The sequence below is a fragment of the Theropithecus gelada genome, chromosome 12, assembly GCF_003255815.1.
Source record: "Theropithecus gelada isolate Dixy chromosome 12, Tgel_1.0, whole genome shotgun sequence".
NCBI lineage: Eukaryota > Metazoa > Chordata > Mammalia > Primates > Cercopithecidae > Theropithecus > Theropithecus gelada.
In genome coordinates this window covers 45,912,183-45,936,873 of record NC_037680.1, presented here as the reverse complement: position 1 = coordinate 45,936,873, position 24,691 = coordinate 45,912,183, and the positions used below count along the sequence as shown (strand labels likewise).

Genomic DNA, 24,691 nt, shown 5'->3' with positions numbered 1-24,691 from the left:
TTAGCAATATGAAAATCATTCGTACTTTGAAAATAGTTTTGAAGTGGCGCATGTGAAAGCCTGACTGGTTCAAGAGAAAATGAGATACGTTTTCTCCTAAATGGAAGCAATGAAGTGGGGTAGTAGCTGAGTGGACCAATCTTGACCTGGTGTAATCCTACACATGTTGAGGGAATAATGGCTTTTCCCTGTCTTACAACACATTGATTCAATAAAATGGTTACTAAGGGCCTACTATGTGATATAAATCCCCAACCCTTCTCTAAGAGTGATGTTTTGTGCTTAGCAGGCCACAGCCTAACTACCCTCACTTAGGCCACCTGGTGGTGGTGGAGGTAATTGACCATCTGAAAGGTGGCTATCTTCTGACTCCATGACCCTCTCAATTCACACTATCTCAAAATAAGTTGGTAGCTGGAGCGCCTTCTATCATAAGCATAGCTTTAAAATATGTGTCTTGCATGTAATTTGCTTACTGATATTTGGCTTAGGCTTAGTTGAAGTACATGTTTAAAATATCCAATGACTGCATGATTTGAACTCTAATACTGAATGATTTTGTGGAATATTAACTTCACAAAACGTTTTATGAAAAACAAAATCAGAATAGTAAGTGAAAGATGTCTCATTATCTCTTCCTCTTTCTGAATTTCCTCATACTCATATTAGTGGAAATGCTAAATTCAGAGTGTTTAATTTCCATGAAATGTGTTCTATTTCGCAAGCAAGTGATAACAAGAACTAAACCCTTGAATAGGTTAAAATATTTGACTATGCAATTTTAGAATAAAATGATTAGGCTTATGAGGGTTATAAAGGATTTCCTTTAGATATAAATAATTAAAAATTTAGTCATTATATACTTGAGGTACATGGAAATCTTGATTGAATAACCCTGGTATACTTTCACTAGTTGTTACACATTATCTAATTTTTTTACCTGTCACATCTCCTACTCTCTCTAGGCCAGCAGTCCCCAACCTTTTTGGCCTCAGGGACCATTTTTGCAGAAGACAGTTTTTCCATGGACAGCAGTTAGGGGATGGTATGGTTTCAGGATGAAACTGTTCCACCTCAGATCATCAGGCATTAGTTAGATTCTCATAAGGAGCATGCAACTCAGTTCCCTTGCATGTACATTTCACAATAGGGTTCGTCCCTCTATGAGAATCTAACATAGCTGCTGATCTGACAGGAGGTGGAGCTCAAGTGGTAATGCTCACTCGCCTGCCCACCGCTTGCCTCTTGCTGTGTGGCCCATTTGGGGACCCTTGCTCTAGGCTATCTGATTCAAATGTGTTTTTTGTTTTTTTTTTGAGACGGAGTCTCGCTGTATCGCCCAGGCTGGAGTGCAGTGGCCGGATCTCAGCTCACTGCAAGCTCCGCCTCCCGGGTTTACGCCATTCTCCTGCCTCAGCCTCCCGAGTAGCTGGGACTACAGGCGCCCGCCACCTCGCCCGGCTAGTTTTTTGTATTTTTTAGTATAGACAGGGTTTCACCGTGTTAGCCAGGATGGTCTCGATCTCCTGACCTCGTGATCCGCCCGTTTCGGCCTCCCAAAGTGCTGGGATTACAGGCTTGAGCCACCGCACCTGGCTCAAATGGTTTTCTTTATATAGATACTCTTATATTTTTGATTGATGATTTTTCTATCTATATAACTTAGATTGTTATAAACAAAGCATTTTTTCATTGAGATATAATTCCCATACTATAAAATTCACCCTTTAAAAGTGTATAATTCAGTGGTTTTTAGTATATTTGTACAACTATCACCCATATCTGATTCCAGAACATCATCATCCTCAAACCCTGCAAGAAGCATTATTTTAAAACTACATAGATTGGCATTCTGTCTCCAAAAGTAACCTCAATCCTGATTTTATAGTAAGTACTTCTTACAGTTTTATCACCCAGATGTACATTTCTGGACACCATAATCCCTGTGGCCCCCTCTTCCTCCACCCTTTTGAGTCTGTGTAAGTGCCCCTTTCTCTTCCTAACAGTTTGTTTGTTGAAGAACCTGCAGGATTTTCCACTTTGGGAATTTCTTGATTCTGTATTCATGCTATAATTAAGAAAAGTATTTTTCAATATAGAAAAGTAATCAGGATTCTACTTTAAATACCAAAATAAAACTTGTTTCTGTTAAATATATTTCCATATTTATGGTAGAGGAAAAAAAGGTGTACGGACACTTAGATCTGTTCTTTATGAAACTCTTTGACAAATAATCATGAATGTTCCAAATTAGTCCCAAGTCAGGTTTTTCAGAAAATAATATGGGTAAGGATAGAAGTCCAATACATGTCTATGAAAGCTATGTGAGACTCATAAGTTGGTGTGTAGCTAAAAGTGATGATTAATTGATGGACTTGCATAGATTGAATGTGATGGTTATGAGCAGGAGGAGTCAACTTACTATATGCACTAAGAAGAAACAGTGAATGGAGAATATCACATCCCAGAAAATGAAATAATAGTCATCTTCCTTGCTATCAGAAATTTAGCAAATAGGTAGCCCTTTCACAGAGTGTAGCCAAAATTTAAACCAGTGAATATACATCCTCCTCCACATCACCCACTGACCCCAAGTTCTGCCCCAGCAGTTTAAAGAATCAATCCATTGTCTAAGGGTGCTCCCTCACCTTCTTGCCACAGATGCTGTAGTTAATGGCTTGAAGACTGTGATTTACTGGTTTTAAATTAAAAATTTTAAAATTTGATTTGGAAACCACAAATAATATGCCAGTGTCGCAAAAAGCATGGAGAAAAAAGACCATTTGAATTTGACTATTTTTACTTACAAGAGACTTTTCCCCATCAAATAATTCCCCATCCATTTATTAAACTTCTGAAGTACCATTTCTGAAGTCATCTTATGGCATGTAATTCTTAGTATAATGCACAGGATTCCTGTCATTTTGAAGCACGAGGAAAGGTTTTTCATATTTTAAACATTTTTTGAATGTAGATGCACATATTCTCCACTTCCAATTGTAGTAGAAAATCAGTGTAAGGATACCCTAACAATGCAAATGAAATGATTAACAACTCAAATTTAGGAGCCTCCTTCACAATCCATTGAGTGCAACAGATTCACAAAATAATTTGTTCAACTGAATATTTAATTTCTTATTAGAAAATGGTTTTAATCTCTGATCATTACATTGAAGAGTCAATGACTGAGGTTTTGTTACCTACTGCTCATCTCTTAGACAATAACTTCCTGAATAATTTCTACATGAGTGTCTGTACAAGCTTTTAAAAAACAATAAATTAAAGCCCCATTCACCAAACAAACCACCTCCCAATCTATGTTTTGTCACCTTGTTCATAGTTTAGACAGTTTGAAGAGATTTAAACGTGTTGCTAGGCAACTAGCTCCTGAAGCATAGCGTATTTCCTTCAACATCCCAGCCCATTCTTTTTTATCATCTTCATACCTGATGGAGGAAAAAAAAGTAATCAACAAGCAGCTTTTAGTTCCATAGGTTTCCCTGTGTTCAGTATACAAATGTGGACCTTTGCAAAAACCTAGTGACTTTTACTCAGAGGAAGGAAGATGCACCTGCCTGGTAGAACAGCACTTGAATATCTCTGAAGTACGCATTGTCTGGATGAGCATGTGTCTGAACTACTGCCACAGTATTTAATCTGGATGCCTAGGCAGTTCCGCCTTCTCTGGGAATCAAAGACTGCAGAGAAGAGGAATAAATAGCTAAGCAGTTAAACATTCACCTTTGAACTGATGAAGATGGCTGGTCACTTTGAGTCAAAGTAAGCAGACTCTTGCTTAAGAGAAAGAACTGGGGAAGAGCAGGGTCTATCTGTAGCCTTAATTATGCCTTCAATTGTTCCTATACACTAGTGCCTAGCATGGCACCTGATACACAGCAGTCACTTTATGAAAATTTGTTCCCCTTCCCCTTTATTGTTCTGTTTGAGGACTACTCTTAGATTTCGCACTTGACTTAGGTAAGAACTGGTCTTCATCTCTGAATATTCAAGGTTATAAAGATACAGACAACTTGAATTCCCTTGTACCATGTGTGCCGAACATGTCTGCTCTGCCTGGTGCCTGGAATGTTTTGTGTGGGAAGCTTCTAAATGCTGCCTTCTCTCTGCAACCTTTCTCACCTTCCTTCAGCACAATTTGTTGCTTTCTCTTTGTTTCTCATATCATCCTTTATGTGGTATTATAGCAATTATCACTCCATTTTCATTCCACTATTTAGGATTGACCAAGCTGAAAGTAAATATAACTGCCAGGAAGCAAACATTTTAAAACCTCATTTAACCTTGACTTCACTCATATTGTTTAAATGTGGTCACTTTCTTCAGATCATTTAAAACTATTTATCTCTTAATTTGTTGCCCTGAATTTTATATAATTAAGGTTATTCCCTTTATTAGTAGCAAAATATTTTGTGTATGCTTTCCTCTACATAAAAATCACTCAGTGCATGGTACAATTGTTGAGAATTAATTTGGAACATTGATGAAATTAAGTCAGTGCATATCTTATGTAGGTACAAGCTACTTTTAATAATTATTTTAAATCTCCTTCATTCATTTTCCCCCCATATCAATGTCCTCAAGCCCCGAAGGCATCTGAGGACAAATAATATATTTATCCACCTTAATATCTTTCCACAAGTTGTCAAGACTTGGCACAAGACTTAACCCCAAATCAGCCAGGTGTGGTGGCTCACGCTTGTGATCCCAGCAGTTTGGAAGGCTGAGGGGGGCAGATCACCTCAGGTCAGGAGTTTGAGACCAGCTGGCCAATATGGCAAAACCCCATCTCTACTAAAAATATAAACATTAGCTGGGCATGGTGGTGTGCGCCTGTAATCCCAGCTACTCAGGAGAACTGCTTGAACCTGGGAGGCGGAGGTTGCAGTGAGCCAAGATTGCCCCTTTGCACTCCAGCCTGGGCAACAGAGCAAGACTCTGTCATCAATGTTCCAAATTAATTCTCAACAATTGTACCATGCACTGAGTGATTTTTATGTAGAGGAAAGAATACAAAAAGTATTTTGCTACTAATAAAGGGAATAACCTTAATTATATAAAATTCAGGGCAACAGATTAAGAGATAGTTTTAAATGATCTGAAGAAAGTGACCACATTTAAACAATATGAGTGAAGTTAAGGTTAAATGAGGTTTAAAAATATTTGCTTCCTGGCAGTTGTATTTACTTTCAGCTTGTTCAATCCTAAACAGTGGAATGATTTCAAGAAAAAAATACAAGAATGGATTTTTTTTTTTTTTTTTTTTTAAACATATCATAGTAAGAGGGCCTATGTTGAAAATGTGGTATACTGAGAGTTTTCACCTCTGCATGTGTGGTTAGAGAGGTTCGCTAGGAAATTGAGGGCAGATAGGCAGCCGCGTTTCTCTAGATCGGCGGCCTTCAACTTTAACACACATCTAAGTCACCTGGAGGGTTTGTAAAAACACAGATCGCTGGCCCTATCACCCCCAGAGTTTCTAATTCGACAGATTTGAGGTGAGACCTGAGAATCTGCTTTTCTGATAAGTACCCAGGTGATGCTGATGCTGCTTTGGGAACCACTGTAGTAGATCACTGGTTCTCAAACTTAATTGCACAATAGAACCATCTGGAGATGTTAAAGCTACTGATGCCTAGGTCCTACTCCCAGAGAGTGAGTTAATTGGTATGAAGGGTGGCCTGGGTATCAGGATTTTTTAAAGCTCCCCAGGTGATTCTAATATGCAGCGAAGTTTGAGAATCATGCTTCAGATCCTACCCCAAATTAGAAAATACCAGTCTTAAAATAGCCAAGCAGATAGTGATGAATGCTCCCCTCTTCTCTTTACCCAATCCAGTGGTTCCCAAACTTGTCTACACATATAGAAACATCCAGGGATCTTTTAAAATCTCCAAAGGCCAGGCCATACTTCAGACCAATTAAATCAGTCAATATGAGTGGGACAGAGGTATTAGTATTTTTTGAAGCACCCTGGTGATTCCACTGTGCAGGCAACTTTGGGAACCACTGCCCTAATCGCAAAATAAACCACAATCAGAGAGGATCCCTTTCTTAGGTTCCCCTGAGCAATGTCAGGGCCACTTTTTTTTTTTTTTTTTTTTTTTTTTTTTTTTTTTTTTTTTTTTTTTTCCTTTTAATTATTTATTTTAATGCTGAATTTACTCCCGTGCCATAAGTTTTTGTTTCTTCAGTTTCTTCTGGGATATCTTTTTCTTCTGGGCAACTTCCTCTTCTGGTTTAGGAACAATCTGTTCCTTTTCAGTAAGGATCATCTCAATGTGGCAGGGAGAGCTCATGTATGGGTTAATGCGACCATGAGCTCTGTAGGTTCGTCGGCGCATCTTAGGTGCTTTGTTCACTTGGATATGCTCGATGACCAGAGAATCTACATCTAAACCCTTAAGTTCAGCATTACTCTCTGCATTTTTAAGCATGTGCAGCAAAAATTCAGCACTCTTCTTGGGCCACCGACCTTGTGTCCAGCCCCACTGCTTGGCCTGGGCACACCTGCCAACTCCACCATTGTAACGTCGGAATGGTACGCACTGTTTCTGTAAAGTGACATCTTTCAGATACTTCGTGGCTTTTCGAATATGCATACCCTTGATGGCCTGGGCAGTTTCACGAGTGTTCTTAAAGTGAACACGAAGATTGGAACCTCTTGATTTGCATGATTTCGTGGGGTTCTCCGGGTCAAGTGAATAGCGAACCATTTTCACAGATTACCTCAGGCCGCTTAGGGAAAGAGGAAGAGCGGTGGCTTCTGGGAGAACTCATGAGAACTTGACCAGGGCCACTTTTATAGCAGGAGATTCTGTACTTTCTTTTGTTGCCTGTAACTTCCCTGCAGGGGCAGCATGGCTTTTGATAACCCTTAGGAACCAGGAGGGCTTCAGGGAGGTTCCACTGATTGACAGCACAATTACTTAATATCAGTGTTTCTCAACCCTGGCTGCTGATTGGAATAATCTGGGGCTGGGCTCAGTGGCTCATGCCTGTAATCCCAGCACTGTGGGAGGCTGAAGTGGGCAGATCACCTGAGGTCAGGAGTTCAAGACCAGCCTGGCCAATATGGCGAAACCCCATCTCTGCTAAAAATACAAAAATTAGCCTGGTGTGGTGGTGCACACCTGTAGTCCCAGCTACTCTGGAGGCTGAGGTAGGAGAATCGCTTGAACCCGGGAGCCAGAGGTTGCAATGAACCAAGATCGTACCACTGCACTACAGCCTGGGCAACAGGGTGAGACTCTGTTTCACCAATTAAAAAAAAAAAAAAAAAAAAAAAATCTGGGAACATTTTAGGAACTAGGGACGCTCAACTCTAACTCCAGAAATGTTGATATAATTGGTCTATGTTAAGGCCCAGACACATTTTAAAAGCATCCCAGATGATTGTAACATATAGCTAGGGTTGAGAATCACTGCCCATTTATATACTTAGTACCTGGCCCTGTTTTCCAAAAAACCCTAACCTTCCCAGCCTTCATTAGTTCATCTTTTTTTCCTACTGCTTCCAGCTTTTCCCCATCTCACTGTCTTGCTAATTCTAGCCTCTTTGCTCTGTGGAAATCTCTTTTTTTTTCTCTTCCTCTTTTTTGGGGGGAGGAGGGATAATAGTAAATTTCCTTGTATAGTCACTTTTTTTCTTGCCCTTTACACAGCTAGTTAATATTACAACACGGGGAAATGATGTCTAATGCACAAATCATTGTTTGGTTAAGGTGCCAGCTTTTCAGCCTTTTTAGTTCAGCATCTGGGAATAAAGCATCTGCTGGTTGAGGTATAGAACAAATACCCACTTTTCACTCTCAGGCTTGGTGGTATGCCTTCACTGATTAAGTATAAATGGCACTCTTCCAGAGCTGTACTTACAAACTTAAATGTGCAAACAATTCACCTGGGAATCTTGCTAAAAAATACAGATTCTCATTCAGTAGGGTCTGGGATTCTTTCTTTTTTCTTTTTTTTTTTGGAGACAAGAGTCTCACTCTGTTGCTGAGGCTGGATTGCAGTGGTGCGACCTCAGCTCAAAATAAAATAAAAACATACTTTTTTTTTCATAGCCTCACTAAAATCATTCAATTGAGTAACAGTTTCAAGCGTCATACTTAGGAGAACTGCCTGGCACCTCCAGGCAGGTAAAATGGATTGCTATTTTGACTTTTTTTCATTTTAAAAAAGCAATTGTTAGCTGAATCCTCAAACAATTGGAAGGCTGTTTAAATTAGATTGAAAACAGAACTAATGAAGTCGTGGAAAACTCAACAGGTTAAATGTTTCTTTAGGCCAGGCGCCGTGGCTTACACCTGTAATCCTACCACTTTGGAAGACTGAGGCAGGTGGATCACCTGAGGTCAGGAGTTCGAGACCAGCCTGGCCAACATGGCAAAACTCCATCTCTACTAAAAGTATAAAAATTTGCTGGGCGTGGTGGCATATGCCTGTAATCCCAGCTACTCGGGAGGCTGAGGCAGGAGAATCGCTTGAACCTGGGAGGCGAGGTTGCATGGAGCTGAGATCCTGCCATTGTACTCCAGCCTGGGCGACAGAAAGTCTGTCTCAAAAATAAATAAATAAATAAAGTAAAAAAGTAATTTTTTTTTAGAACTCTGTTTTGTTAGGAAATAAACTACTCTGGAGCAAAGAGGCTTTTGTTCTACTGAATGCCTATAGCATCACACTCTTAGAGCTGGAATGAAGCTGACAGTATCAAAGGTCCAACTCTCATTTTACTGTAAGAAACAGGCCCAGATAATTTCTTTCCCAGGCTCACAGCTAACTAGAAGTAGTTACTTGTTCAAGTAAGTGGCATGTACAAAAGTTCAATTAGGTTTGAAGTGTTTAGTCTACTACCGAGAAGTAGCTTGCATGTTGGGAAAATCTGGCTTATTATTTACTACAAAATAGTTTATCAGTCATCTGATTTAATATGTGATTCTGAAAATTGAAATGATGAGAACTTACTTCCATATGTCATTGACTTCAGTGGGTGCAAATTCTTTAGACTCCAGTTGAATCATAGCAAAACCACCAATTGCATACAGAGATCCAGCCAGGCTGACCAAACTGATGGAGCTTCTTTCTTGGGGAAATTCAGTCATTACATCCCATCTAGGTATCATTAAAAATATAGTCAATGTAAAACTTAAAGAAATGCCAGATGTGCTTACTGAACAATTATAGGAAATCATAATTTAAAAATTCAACTAGTGCCCAGGCAGCCAGGCATGGTGGCTCATGCCTGTAATCCCAGCACTTTGGGAGGCTGAGATGGGTAGATCACCTGAGGTCAGGAGTTTGAGACCAGCCTGACCAACATGGTGAAACCCCATCTCTACCAAAAATACAAAAAATTTGCCAGGCATGGTGACACGCACTTGTAATCTCAGTTATTTGGGAGGCTGAGGCAGGAGAATCACTTGAATCTGGGAGGCGGAGGTTGCAGTGAGCTGAGATTGCGCCACTGCACTCCGGCCTGGGCAACAGAGCGAGGCTCCATCTAAATAAAATAAATAAATAAATAAATAAATAAATAAATAAATAAATAAATAAATATTCAAGTAGTGGCCGGGTGCGGTGGCTCATGCCTGTAATCCCAGCACTTTGGGAGACTGAGGCAGGAGAACTGCTTGAGCCCAAGGAGTATGAGATCAGCCTGGGCAACAAAATGAGACTGTCTTTACAAAAAAAAAAGAGCCAGGACTGGTGGTATGTCCCTATAGTCCCAGCTACTTGGGAGGATCTCTTGAGCCCTTGAGGTCAAGGCTGTGGTGAGCTATGATCTCACTGCTGCATTCCAGCCTGGGTGATAGAGCAAAACCCTGTCTTTAAGAGGGGGAAAAAAAAATTCAAGGAGCATAGGCATCTAAAAGTAAACAACTAAGTTTGCTACTAGAAAATATTTGAAAGATGTAACTTCATTAAATATAAAGTCTTCAATATGGCAACCCTAAGGCTGGGCACGGTGGCTCATGCCTGTTATCCTAACACTTTGGGAGGCCGAGGTGGGTGGATTACCTGAGGTCAGGAGTTCGAGACCAGCCTGATCAACATGGTGAAACCCCATCTCTACTAAAAATACAAAAAATTAGCCGAGCGTGGTGGCACACACCTGTAATCCCAGCTACTCAGGAGGCTGAGGCAGGAAAATCATTTGAATCTGGGAGGTGGATATTGCAGTGAGCCAAGATAGCGCCATTGCACTCCAGCCCAGGCAACAAGAACAAAATTCTGCCTCAAAAAAAAAAAAAGAAAAAAAAGAAAGTCAACCATAGAATACTTCAGTTAGCAGTGTTTACCAAACTTTGTGTGTCACAAACAGTCGGGGGTTGTGGCACTTCTAGGGCTCCTAAACCTCTAACCTGCTACTGTGTTGGATTTCATCTGAATACTCCAAATCCTTTGCAATAAAGGCACATAAGGATAGCGTTGGAACCAGGGATACAAATTTTCTTTTTAATGATTTATACTTTCATTATTTTTATAAAGGATTTAAGGGAACTTTTTAATGTTGACAGCTATCTGAAATAGGACAACTAAAGATAAAATCAATCTAATTAGTTGGAAGTATCAAGAATCTAGAATGATTTAGCCATTTTGGTAGGTATTCTGTTACTCTGGCATTAAAGTAGACTTCATAGTTTTTCTTTTCTTTTTCTTTTTCTTTTCTTTCTTTTTTTTTTTTTGGAGACAGAGTCTTACTCTGTCACCCAGGCTGGAGTGCAATGGCGTGGTCTCACTGCAACCTCCACCTCCTGGGTTTAAGTGATTTTCCTGCCTCAGTCTCCCGAGTAGCTGGGACTACAGACACATGCCACCACATCCAGCTAATTTTTGTATTTTTAGAAGAGACAGGGTTTCACTATGTTGGCCAGGCTGGTCTCGAACTCTTGACCTCATGATCTGCCCACCTCAGCCTCCCAAACTGCTGGGATTACAGGCGTGAGCCACCATGCCCGGCCCCATAGTTTTTCTTTACATATCTGTTTTTCTAATTATAAAAATAATATATGTACATTATAGAAAATCTGTACTCCAGCCTGTGTGACTCAGAGAGATTCTGTCTCAAAAAAAAAAAAAAGTTTGAGAAAATCTGGAAAGTACAGAAAGGTATACAAGAAAACAACTATCTCCATAATCACAAGCAACAATTTGGAACAATTTGGTGTAATTTTGTCATTTTTTTAAAAAGCATGTCCATACATATAGATGAAACTAAGAAGATATTTACAATTTTGTGTGTTGCTTCTTAACTTACATCATGAGTGTTTACCCATATTACAGTTTTCAAAAACATTATTTTTAATGATAATTTAAATCACGTTCCACAAAAGTTCCTTGTAATTTTCAGATACTAAAGTCTGTTTTGTAGTCAGGCATACATGTTTCTAAAAAGACTAATAACAGTTACCTTTTTTTCTTCATTGCTAAACTAGGAATATAAAAGGTATGTACTCCTCCAGATGTGTGAGCTCAAAAATGTTTAAAAGACCAATTTTATATGAAGAATAGCTGTCAAATATCTTTTCACATTAAATCAATAAAAGCTTAAAAATGAAAATTTTAATAAAATTATAAACAGCATAAAGGAATGAAAACTTCTAAAGCATTCATACTTTACAGATATCAATCATTAACAAGTGAAGATCTTTTCATAGTTAAAAAAACTACATTTAAAATCAAATAATTCCACAGAGACATATATATCCATCTACACCTAGACAATTATTCAGGGCCAGGTGTGCTGGCTCACACTTAGAATCCTAGCACTTTGGGAGGCCAAGGTGGGAGGATCATTTGAGGCTGGGAGTTCAAGACCAGCCTGGACAACATAGTGAGACCCTGTCTGTGGAAAAAAAAAAAATAACGAAAAACAAAACAAAAAAACCCCACAAAAATTAGCTGGGCATAGTGGTGTGCACCTGTAGTCCTAGCTACTCGGGAGCCTGAGGCAAGAAGATCACCTGAGCCCAGGAGTTTGAGGCAGCAGTGAACTATGATTGTGCCATTGCATTCCAGTCTGGGCAACAGAGCCAGACCTTGTCTCTTAAAAATAAAAAAATTAAAATTATTCACAAGTATTACCTTTGCATTTCTAAATTTACAAAGTTAATAACAAGGACAAATAGAGCATGACAACACTAACTTGAGGGTCATATGTTCCAAATTACAAACATGTAATGCATCAGAATGTTAGAGGAGATTTATATCCAATAACAACAAAACAAATCCAGATGAAAATACTTCCTCTGTAATCTGTGGTTCTGTACCCTCCCCTCCCCACATCCTAATTGGAAAGATTACTTTTCATCCAAAGTTAATAATTAAAATGTATAGTTGTTCATATGCTATATACTGAGATGTGGCAACTCACTTATTGGTTGTAAGATCAAAAGCTTCAACTGAAGCTGAAAGACCATCTTCAGTGACACCTCCTGCAATCACAATTTTGCCTTTATGGACTGCTACTCCAAACATGGAACGAGGAGTTTTCATTGGAGCCAGATCTTTCCAATCTCCTTTTTTGGGGTTGAAGATAAACACTCTGTTTGTACATTTTCTGTAAACAGAAAAACAAATGTTCCTTTTAGAACCTTCTTTTTTCGAAAGCACTTTCACTAATAATTTGGCTTTGCTTGTCATAAGAAATATGTAGTAAGGCAGAAGATCAGAAAAACTCCAAAGAATTCTTAATTTGAACATATGCCACTAAGCAAAGGACAAGCCCAAATGTGGGGACCAAAACTATAACTTAATTATACTATTGGAAGATAGGGTACCTTTACTTCTGGATAGCTGCTTAGAAGCCCAGGCACAGCTGATTTTAACCGTTATGTACTAAATTCAATTGAAGTTTTTTTACTCTATTTTAGTAAAAAATAAAATCATAAACCTTTTATTGCACCTCAATAACAAATGGTAGGTTTATTTATTATCTGAATATCCTAGGAATGAATAAGTTAACTGAAAAAAATAATTAGGTGCAGGCCAGGCGCGGTGGCTCAAGCCTGTAATCCCAGCACTTTGGGAGGCCGAGACGGGCGGATCACAAGGTCAGGAGATCGAGACCATCCTGGTTAACCCCGTGAAACCCCGTCTCTACTAAAAAATACAAAAAACTAGCCGGGCGAGGTGGCGGGTGCCTGTAGTCCCAGCTACTCGGGAGGCTGAGGCAGGAGAATGGTGTAAACCTGGGAGGCGGAGCTTGCAGTGAGCTGAGATTCGGCCACTGCACTCCAGCCCGGATGACAGAGCGAGACTCCGTCTCAAAAAAAAAAAAAAAAAAAAAAAATTAGGTGCAAATATACCTACTTTAAATTTTATATGATATATCATTTTATATTAGCACTAACATAGCAGTGCATTTTAAGAAATCTGGGACTATGGATTAGACAACGAATCATTTGAGCTGATGAATCATGAGAACAGTTTTACATGCTAAATGCTACCAGAAAGACCTGGACTCATCTGAATTATTATTCACTGTGCCACCCAGGCTGCAGTGCAGTGGTGTGATCTTGGTTCACTGCAACCTCTGCATCCAGGGCTCAAGTGATCCTTCCATCTCAGCTTCCCAGGTAGCTGGGACCACAGGCGTGCACCATTGCGCCTAGCTAATTTTTTGTATGCTTGGTAGACACAGGGTTTCGCCATGTTGCTCAGGCTGGTCTCGAACTCCTGAGCTCAAGTGATCCTCCAGCTTTGGCCTTCCAAAGTGCTGGGATTACAGGTGTGAGCCACTGTGCCCCGCCCTTAGTATGTTTCTTATGGTTCCTTGAAGTTATCTATAATTTGATGGGAGTTCAGAATTTCAAATAATAATTGATTAACCGGATATATCTGGTGATGAAAAACACCTCAACTTTTTTGTGAGGACAATTTTTTTCTTAATTGTGTAAAAGATCAGTTATCTGGAGTAGAAGCAGTTCCTCTAATATTTGACTATTGGTATCATTTGAACACTTCTTGATAAGAACATTATCCAAAATCATGTTCTTCAAATTCATTACTGGGAACTGGTGCAATTCAGCATTTACTTTTATTTGTTTATTTATTTTTGGAGATGGAGTTTTGCTCTTGTTGCCCAGGCTGGAGTGCAGTGGCGCAATCTCGGCTCACTGCAAACTCTGTCTCCCGGGTTCAAGCGATTCTCCTGCCTCAGCCTCCCGAGTAGCTGGGATTACAGGTGAATGCCACCACGCCTGCTTAATTTTGTATTTTTAGTAGAGATGGGGTTTCTCCACGTTGGTCAGGCTGGTCTCAAACTCCCGACCTCAGGTGATCCGCCTGCCTCGGCCTCCCAAAGTGCTGGGATTACAGGCATGAGCCACCACACCCAGCCCAGCTCTTACTTTTAGATAATGACTCATTTCAAAGTTCTTGACTTTGACATTTGTCAAGCAGTGTTGTGTTGGTTAATCATATTCTCAAGATTAATATATTCCTACTGACAAGAACTGTATGCTTCTTACTGACATATCAATTTCCTAGTTACTAATGCTACTTGAAGGAAACAATTTAAATCATTTGGAAGGGTTCCTGTGTTTCCAAACTCAGAATGCTCTTTAGTAGTGATTTTCCATTCAATTTACTCAGGAAAAACGCCCAAAATAAGATCTGACACCAGGTGAGCATATAATATACCTTCCTTTGCATTTGATAGGAATAGCTGGGATTAGGGAGGATATAAAAATTTTAGAATATGTTATCTTTGAATACAGGTAGATGTTTAAAAACCATTGCTTTTTAAAATTGCCTTTTCTGTGCTACATTTACCATTTTAATTGACTAATATCCATTAATCATTAACTCCAGAATAGAGTTCTTGACATCTAACACATTTCCATATTTTACTCTCCTTTCCTGCTTTTCCCTCACAATTCTTAATTTTGGCTCCCTTTTCAAGGTTGGACATCTCTATTAATTCAATGGCCTGGGCAAATGATGACAAGCCAAATCAGGCAGATTTTTCAGGGGCAGAATACTAGTTCTCACCATCTAAACTGAAAATGCTTATTTTACTAGACAGGCTATACTGGTTTGACTGTCTCTGAAGCATTCGGAACTCACTTCTCCACTCTCTGGGTTATAAGATCTCTTTCCCAATTACCAGTTCCTTGAGAATTGACTAGAACTCAAGTAAGGTTTATATATGAAACCTCATCCTGGTTTTCTCACAAGATACTGGGTGCTACTGGGAGCTCAGTTTTGAACAGTTGGAAGCCATTTTGAGTATTACCTCTGTCAGGGAGTAAATATGTGGAAGAACACTGTTGAAGAAATAACTGCCTTAAATTTTTGTTTTTCTTTTGTCTTTTTTACTTCCCTCTTTTCAATCACTACGCTTTTCTTTCAAACTGACCTATCTAAAGTCCCTCTTATGAATGTAAAGTACAAATCCATGATATTTTTTATGCACAATTGTCTTAGAAGATATATTTTAAATACTACATTAAAGAGTACATTTACATTTTTATCTACTTATGGCTAAATGAATAAGAAAGCCCGTTGGTTTTAATGTAGTAAAATACAATAACAAATCAGTGAAATACAGGACTTGATTATGCTCCTAGATGCTGCCTGGACTGTAAGGATGCTTATGATTGGGGTATTCGGCTCATTCCTAGCAGTAAGCTGAGTATCTACATGTTTACTTCAGCGACTTGAAATTTTAAGGTTTTCCCTCCACAATATGATAGGTGAGAACCATGTCCCATTTCAGTGGGCAGATCCAAATGAAAAGAGGAAGAGGGCTGGGCGCTGTGGCTCATACCTGTAATCCCAACATTTCAGGAGGCTGAGGCAGGCAGATCACCTGAGGTCAGGAGTTCAAGACCAGTCTGACCAACATGGAGAAACCCCATCTCTACGAAAAATACAAAATTAGCCGGGCATGATGGAGCATGCCTGTAATTCCAGCTACTCGGGAGGCTGAGACAGGAGAATCGCTTGAACCCAGGAGATGGAGATTGCAGTGAGCCGAGATCGCACCATTGCACACCAGCCTGGGCAACAAGAGCGAAACTCCATCTCAAAAAAAAAAAAGAAAAGAAAAGAGGAAGAAACCTTTCTAATAAAAAGTCATTTGGACATAAATCATGAGAGTTCAGGGTACTTACTTGTCATCTGTCTTTCCTCCTAGACAATATATCATCCCTTTATGTGAAATCACATTATGGCCATAGACTTTGATAGGAAGTTTTTTTACTTCATTCCATTTTGCAGCCCTAAAATTAAATGAGACAGAATTTATACACTTTCAGTAAATTCCAGGTTCTGAAAATATGAATATGTTATAGGCACGCATATACTTGAATGCTTAGGGAACAGGAATATCATGCCAACTTACACAGGATCATAGCATAATACCGAATCCAGCGAAGCCTCTGTTTGAAGGTCTTTGCCTGCAACTACATAGATTTTATCATCTACCTCTCCCAGACCGAAGAGACACCTGGCTGAAGGCAGAGGTGGAAGTCCAACCCATTCAGATGCTATACTGTCAAGCTGAAAAAAATATATATGAGGGATTGTGGAGCTTGTTAGAAAAAAGTTACAAGTACAGCAAAAAAAAAGTTATCCTATATATGTTGTTTAGAAATCATCGAGATAGTCAAATATCTCACAAGTAAATAAAACTACAACCCCAAAGTATCATATTGTAGCTCACAATTACCAAGAAGAATGATTAAATCTACCTGGCCTACCAGATAAAGATATCAAAATCTTCAAGCTTCAAGAAAAGAAAAAATAAAATACAATAGAATCACCAGAGGTTAATTAGAATCGTGAGGTTTCTTGTCAAATTTTCTCCCATATTGCCTTGTCCAACTTTGAAATACAAGATCCTAATACTTTCAGGACACTGGGGAAAGAAATGTTGTCAGAGCAGGGAGGTTCACAGAATGTGAATGACCCCTGCATGCTATATTTAACATGCTCCCCATGCCAGCAGCTGGGACAGCTGGACCTGTCGCTCAGTCCACAGACAACTAGGATGTTGGGCAATATCTTTTTTTCTTTCTTTAAAAACATTTTAGGTTTTCTATGTTTTGCTTTATTATTTCTGATACAGGCAGGTGTTAAAGTGAATTTCCTAGTGTGTTGTTGGGAGTCACTCGAAACACTCTATTTTTTTTTTTTTGATTTATATTAATAAGTAACTGCTCATTTTTGCTCACCACCACTTCTGCAAGCTTAAGATTTTCCCAAGGAAGAAAATCTCTTTGTACCCATCCTCTGGGGTAGATGATTCTGGCATAGTGGCATCTGTTTCAACACTTACTTTTGGTAATTTAAAGATTTTACACTTTGCATTTTAGCACACTAAGGCACAAGAAAACTGTTTTCTGCAAGAGTACAGTTGCAGATTTGTTGTTCTCTCTGGTGCCACTTCTAGATTGCAAAAATAAAATGAATAAAACCCAGTTTCATTGGATACTAAGAATAGATGTGCATACAAATGGCCGTGGTATAGACAGGATTATCTGTGGAAGCCTATCTATATGTGGTCTAGTAACCTCAGTTAAACAAAGCACTAGTTAAGACTAGATGACATGAGAGGTTTAATCTCCACATGTGCATTGTTAGCTTTGCAGTCACTAATTTCAACAGCTAGATTTTGATCCTTTATGTTTTCACTTTTGAAAGAAGTTCTTTGATCATGAATGTGGTGTGTAATATAGTAGAATTAGTAATGAACATTTATGGGGTTTTGACTGTGGTCATAGGCTTTGAACTAAATGCTTTACACAGGTAACCTCATTTAGTTCTCCAGGATAGGCATTTCTATCATCCCCGTTTTACAGATGAGGAAACTGAGGCACAGGAAGATTAAATAAATTTCCCAAATACACAGAGCTTTTAGGTGATATTCAAATCCAAGCCATCTACATCCATAGTTGGTTTTAAAAAATGGAACAGCAGCCTTCATAATCCCATACTTGTGGGCTTAACTCTCATACTGTACAGTACTGTCTACCTTCCGATATTACCTGTTGGTGGGCATTTTCTCTAGCAGATGGAACAGTGGACTACCTGCCAGTCTCTTTTATAGAGGAGCTATCAAACTATTTAACTTCTCTGAGTTCAACTTTCCTCATTGTTAAAATTAGGGTTTGGACCTAGATTACTTTAAGACCTGTTCAAAAATTTGATGAATCTATTAATTCATCAGATTAATGAGTGGGGGAAAAAAACCCCTCTCTTACCAAGGTAAAAAATTCTCATAATCTATTTACAGCATACAATCAAAGGTCAAATTACTTCTAAATTAATGCGTTTTAAATAGATGTGACAAGCAGTAAAATATAAAACCTGAAATTCTCATATAAATATTGTCTGATGAATCACAACCCTCTTTTATGGTGAAGTGTTTTTATCCTGGCATACTGTTCTGTTAGTGCCTTTTAAAAGCAGCAAGGCATTTGCAGTGAGAGGGAGTTGACCTTCCAACTTTGTATAACTGTTATTGTGGTTATAAAGAACATTAAGTAGGTTTCTTGAACCAAAAATAAGAAGCTCTGTCAGTAAAAGTAAGGGTTTTATCAGGCTGGAAGAGAAGGATAAAGATTAAACTGAACACTTGAAAGTAAAAAGGACTGTGTTACAGATATATTCGATAAATTAAATATGAAATGAAATTTAAAACTCTAGTAATTTTGGAGAGTCATTCTATGGTAACAACTATTCTGTGGATCTGTCATTTGTAGGTATCTACCTATATGTCTGTCATCTATCTATCTGTTTTGATAACATTCTTACTTCCTGGATGTATTTATAGCCTTTTTCATTGACTTTGCCCTTTTTGAAGTTTATTTGACTTTAAAATTAGGGCTTAGGAAATTTTCTGGCCCACATTCAAATACTTACAACATTCTTCACTGGAACTTGGAAAATTAAGAAACATGATTAATATGTATTATTACAAGTACACTTTTCAAGATTAGAAAAAGTTGATTAAAGGTATAATAGTATTTTGTGAATGCAAAGTATGTCACACACTTTTTGAGAGCATACTGGACTGTGGTATCACATTGTATACTTGCTTATCTTTGGCCTTTCCAACTAAAGTGCCCGTAAGCCCCAGGCCATGATTAGCTATGACCTAAACAAACTCTTTTGAGCCAGTTGTAAGCTACAAAGTTTCAGTATTGGCATTATTGAAGACAAAGGCTAAGCCAACTCCTTCATAAACTGATAAAAATATAACACATTGATAATATAAGACAAACTCCTTTCAAACAACTAAGGGTCTATTGCTTTAGGAGAATTAATTTTCTTGGAAAATTCTGTGGTTTCACAAAACAGATTGTTAAGTTCTAATAATGTCTAAGTATATCTCTGATCCAAATAAATGTGATATAATAAAAATTTCTAACTATAATTAATTCAAATTAGCGACTTCTGTGTAGACAGTTTTTCCTAGAAGATAACTCAAAGTGTGTAGAACATGTACATAAGTTTTTTTCATTTTCAACAAAATTATATTTTAGGCAGTAACTATAAATAAGAGATGAAGTGCTACCTCCAAGAACTTCAAATGAGTTCAGGGTAACTTGGAAGAAGGTAGAAAATCTGACCAATTTAGAGCTGCCAGCAGATGAAGAAGAAAAAAATTAAAAAAGAAAATCTGACCAGTTATTACTTCTTTATAATGTGTAAGAACTTTGAGTTAGGGCAACTATTTGGGGAAAGACATTAACCTATTTTTAATAGGTAAGAGTATACAAGATTAAATTTAGTTTTTACAGCAGGGGACGGTGGCTCACAACGGTAATCCCAGCACTTTGGGAAGCCAAACTGGGAGGATTGCTTGAGCCCAGGAGTTCGAGACCAGCCAGGGCAACATAGTGAAAGCCCATCTCTGCTAAGAAAAAATAAATTTAGTTTTTACTAAAATACTGGGCTTTGAGGGATTACAGTCACCATCATCTATAAACAAGGCATTTTTGGAAAAATAGTATAAAGAGTATCTTAAGTCATTAAACATGAATTAGAACCTCATTATTCATCAAACTTTTTATTACACATTAACAAAACAGTCAAATATTTTTCTGTCAACACTCTATACAGCAAAAGTGCAAGGGACTAGAATAGGACATCAATTGGAGTACAATGCAAACAGCCTGAATAATTCACAAATTGGCTAACTGGATGGTGAGTAACAGCCTTCCCTTGAAGCAACTACGTATATAAAAAGTCCTTCTTACCTGGAAGAAGTATGACTGCAGAGGTTGATCCTTGTTTTCTTCATCCACGTATAGTCCTCCTACCACATATATCTGATTTTGCTGGGTAACAATGCTGGAATGATTTCTGGGAATCTGCTCAGCCAGTGCAGTAAGGTAGCATTCATTTTCCGTGGGGTCATAAGCCACTGCTGCTGTGTCATTAACCAAGAGGATGAGGTCTTTTACAAACATTCCATGCCTGGGAATGTCATTCAGGTAACCAGGAAGTAAATCTTCATCACCAACATCACCATTCACCTCACCAGCCCCAGTCTTCTGCACATTTTTGCTAGGTTCTGGGAGTTTGCCTGCGAAAGCATCTTTTAGAACTTTGATTTTTTTCTGGAGGTCTGGGTTGCTTTTAATTATATCATCTTTCTCAACATGATCCTTAAAATATTTTTCTGTCATAAGGCGAAAACGGATACAATCAAACACTTCGCTAAGGTTTTTAACCCTGTTTTCCTTGTCTGTTCGCACCCATTTCATCACTGCCTCAAATACTGCTTCTTCTTTTTCCACATTTAGGCTGTCATTTGAAATGACTGAGATCAGTTCCTGTGGAGACAGTTGCATAAAGTCCTCTTCCTTACAAATCTGTACAAAGCGATCAGACACAAATTCACGGGCAGAAATGGCGAGTCTTGGGCAGTCAAGGAGAAGTCCTAATCTTAGGATGGCTAGACAGTTACCAGGAGCAAGTCTTTTCTGAAGATAAGAAACGCAGACAGTAAACACTGAGGGGATCTGAAAGCGGCTGGCCAATGCAAAAATATCTTGCACATTTCCATCATTGAGATCAATACTGGCAGAGTACAGGTATTTGATGATTAAATCAAGTATAGCAGGATCCACATTATCTAGCACTACCTCCTTTTTTTTCGCCTCATCAATTTCAGATAAAAAGTACTCACGGAAGTAAGGACTACAAGCTGACAAAATCAATCTGTGGCAAGGAAGACTTTTGTCACCTGCTTTTAGGGTGCAATCGATGAATTTTTTCTCATCCAGGAGATCTTTTAGACCATCCTGAAGAAGGGTGGATTGGTAAAGTCGCAGTTCCTCTGCAAGTTCCCGCTGGGAATCCATTCTGTGAGTAACCTGGGTAAGGAAGGGGACACTGAAGGCCTTAGCTCCTTGCAGCACACAGGTCTAGCTGTAAAAAGGCAGATCAGTGTGCTTTGCCCAGCTTGAAGCCTTTGCAATTTAATCCCACCAGCTAAATATAGATACCAACTCTAACAACGGGAATTTAGGAGAGCTGGCTTGGAAAGAAGAGTTGTTCTTGCAGCTGTTATAGATTGAAAGTAACAACTGGAACATTTAGTCACTGAGGAAACAGCTAAGAAACAAGATATTTAAGTGAAGTTGAAAGCTTAAAAATAACGCATTAGAAGATATACTAATAAAGGCTGATACAAGAAAATGTTTATTGAATTAACAGAAAAATGAATCATAAAAATGAGTCACTCCTCTAAATACGTTCTAATGTCAAGCTACTTGACTGTCTGAATTAATGATGCAAAGGTCAAGAATATGAGATGTGTTCATTTGAATACTCATAAGCAGGATCCCATTTCCAATAATTGTTACATACAAATTTTTACTTTCTACTCAAAACAGTGGAATATAGATATTTCTTTTAGAAGTAGTAAACTTAAAGATGTTACTTATGTACTAGTTTTACAAAACCTTTAATGTTGCCATGATAATTGAAATAAGAAATGCAGAGGAATTGCTAATTTTCTAAAACATTCCAAATTATCTTTATTCTTACATGGAAAAACTGTAATTAATACTGAATTATAAAATTATTTATTCATATCCTGCCTTGTTGTACAAAGGATCTAATGTGGCAAATTATAATATAGTAAAATAAAAGCAAAAGGTTAAAAGGAATCACAGGGCCAGAAAAAATAATTAAAAGTCAATGGTAGGGAACGAAAAAGCCCACACACATGCAAATCAGATCACAAAAGATAACCTGTAATTTTTAAAGTGTCAAAAATTATCATTCATTAAAGGTTAAAAAATAGAACAGATATAACCCCATGAGAACAATGTTGTCACTAGAACACAGCAAAATCAAGATGAAGTACCACAACAGTCATAGAGAACAGCCCCCCACCTTTTTTTAAAAAGAGTATATAACTGGGGACATAATGAAAGTTGTTGATTATAATAGAATACCACATTAATCACGGATGTAGAAGTCATGATTTGAAAGAAAATTGGTCCTTTGTTTATATATAGATGGTATCATATACTTCATTAAATACTTTTATTTATTTATTTTTGAGATAGAGTCTCGCTCTGTCACCCAGGCTGGAGTACAATGGCATGGTCTTGGTTCATTGCAACCTCTGCCTCCTGGGTACAAGCAATTCTCCTGCCTCAGCGTCCTGAGTAGCTGGGATTACAGGCACCCGCCACCACCTCTGGCTAATTTTTGTATTTTTAGTAGAGACGGGGTTTCACCATGTTGGCCAGGCTGGTCTCGAACTGCTGACCTCGTGATCTGCCCACCTCGGCCTTCCAAAGTGCTGGGATTACATATGTGAACCACCACACCTGTCCTATTAAATACTTTATTACATAGTCATATTGTCACATTATCTGAACTCAAGTAGGGCTGTAGAAATACTGTAATTTCAAAAGTTGGTGTTCTTACACATGTCCCCCAAAACAAATTCCATGAAGGCAGGGATTGTGGGAGTGTCTGTTCTTTTCAAATGCTATAGCCTAGGGGTTTTGTGAGTGCTTTATAAATATTTGTTGAATGAATGAATGCCCCAGATCAAGGAATTATGTATTTTTAAACTTCAAGGTTTCTATCCATGAGTTAAGGCCTTTTCTTTTATTTTACATCACAGTGAAATCAATGGTACTGTCAGCTGCTAAAACAACAGCTGAAAGAAGAGCTCATTGACTCTTTTTCCATTTATAGATGCCACTAAAGGTTTTAACACGCTAGAAAAAACTAACAGCTGCTTCCTTGTTTAAACAATAAATGACTCATTTCTCTCTACACGTAAAATCTAACATTTGAAAAGATTAATGAGTCAGATACAAACATCATATGACATCTGAGATTATTACTTACTAGTTGGCAATTTTATAGTCTCTTCTGCTTGAAAAAAAATATTTAAACAACAGTTATGGCAGCATTTTATCTGTGACCAGTACAAATTTTTCATACACTCTTTCCCCCCATCACAAAGGTAGTTTATTATAATTCCAACCCTTAAAATGTAGAAATCCTTTTCCATTTAAATGAAGAAACCAGTTTGTAGCTTTTGTTGATTTTTAATAAACTTAGGTTAGTACTTGGTTGTACTGTATGTCTATGGTTGTATACAGAGTTGCATCTTATTTTAAATGTTTTTACAAACTTTTCCGTCTGGAAGAAGAGGGCTCTTTTGGCTAATTTCAATTATTTGAAAAAGATTTCTTACAATGTGTTTTACATGGAAACAGTGGTCAAAAACACTGAATGATGCTAGAAGTCAACAAGTCTTAGCTAACCAAGAAATGAGAAAAATAATATCCTATTTTTGAAAATTCAAAGAAGTTTCAATAAATACAAAGAGAAAGCTAATAAACAAAACTATTTTCTTACAGAGTAAATGTCTTCTTGCCAAAACTACATTGAAATTCTTACAAAATAGCATCCAAAACACTTTAAAGGGGGGTTGATGTATTCCATAGTTAGTTGTAATTTTTAGTTTTTACAAAAATGACAGGTTTAAGGATTACAATTTGTATTAGAGTTGGTTTACATTTGGAGCTATGTGATTATTTATTTATTTATTTATTGAGACGGAGTCTTGCTCTGTTGCCCAAGCTGGAGTGCAGTGGTGCAATCCTCAGCTCACTGCAGCCTCCACCTCCCAGGTCCAACTGATTCTCATGCCTCAGCCTCCCAGGCAGCTGGGACTACAGGTGCCCACCACACGCCCAGCTAATTTTTATATTTTTAGTAGAGACAGGTCTCACCATGTTGGCCAGGCTAGTCTCAAACTTCTGACCTCAAGTGATCTGCCTGCCTCAGCCTCCTAAAGTGTTGAGATTATAGGCATGAGCCGCCATGCCTGGCCAGGAGCCATGGGATATTTAAACCAGATTTTTACAATTAAGAAAGCAGAATTTTGATTATTCCATAAGAATAGTCTTTTTCTTTTAAATAATACTTTCAAAACATTAAATGGTACTGCATGAATTCTTTATTAAACCGAACATGATACAGTCACTTAATATCTGAAAACTAAGACTTTACAGGTATTAAGTACAAAATAAACATTTATAAACTAGGTACATTTTGATGACAATTTTAAATATAATTTTTAGAAAACTGAAGTTTTCTAAATGACTTTTTCCTCAATCATTAAAAAAACTCTTACAAGTTTTAAATATAAAAGCTGTAAATATAAAAACTATTC

General features: G+C 38.0%; 2 protein-coding genes across 2 annotated transcripts; both read right to left on the bottom strand.

Annotated features, from left to right (window-relative positions):
• Positions 1 to 2,782: 2,782 nt before the first annotated feature.
• On the bottom strand, positions 2,783 to 21,578 carry KLHL41 (kelch like family member 41). The gene is made up of 6 exons (XM_025404007.1): positions 20,232 to 21,578; positions 16,370 to 16,527; positions 16,140 to 16,247; positions 12,395 to 12,580; positions 8,986 to 9,132; positions 2,783 to 3,446 (listed from the first exon to the last, which is right to left on the bottom strand). The coding sequence occupies exons 1-6, from the start codon at positions 21,339 to 21,341 to the stop codon at positions 3,335 to 3,337; spliced, it is 1,821 nt and encodes a 606-aa protein (XP_025259792.1). The 5' UTR covers positions 21,342 to 21,578; the 3' UTR covers positions 2,783 to 3,334.
• LOC112635919 (60S ribosomal protein L17) lies at positions 6,142 to 6,803 on the bottom strand. Its single transcript, XM_025404011.1, has one exon. The coding sequence runs from the start codon at positions 6,732 to 6,734 to the stop codon at positions 6,180 to 6,182; it is 555 nt and encodes a 184-aa protein (XP_025259796.1). The 5' UTR covers positions 6,735 to 6,803; the 3' UTR covers positions 6,142 to 6,179.
• Positions 21,579 to 24,691: the final 3,113 nt, after the last annotated feature.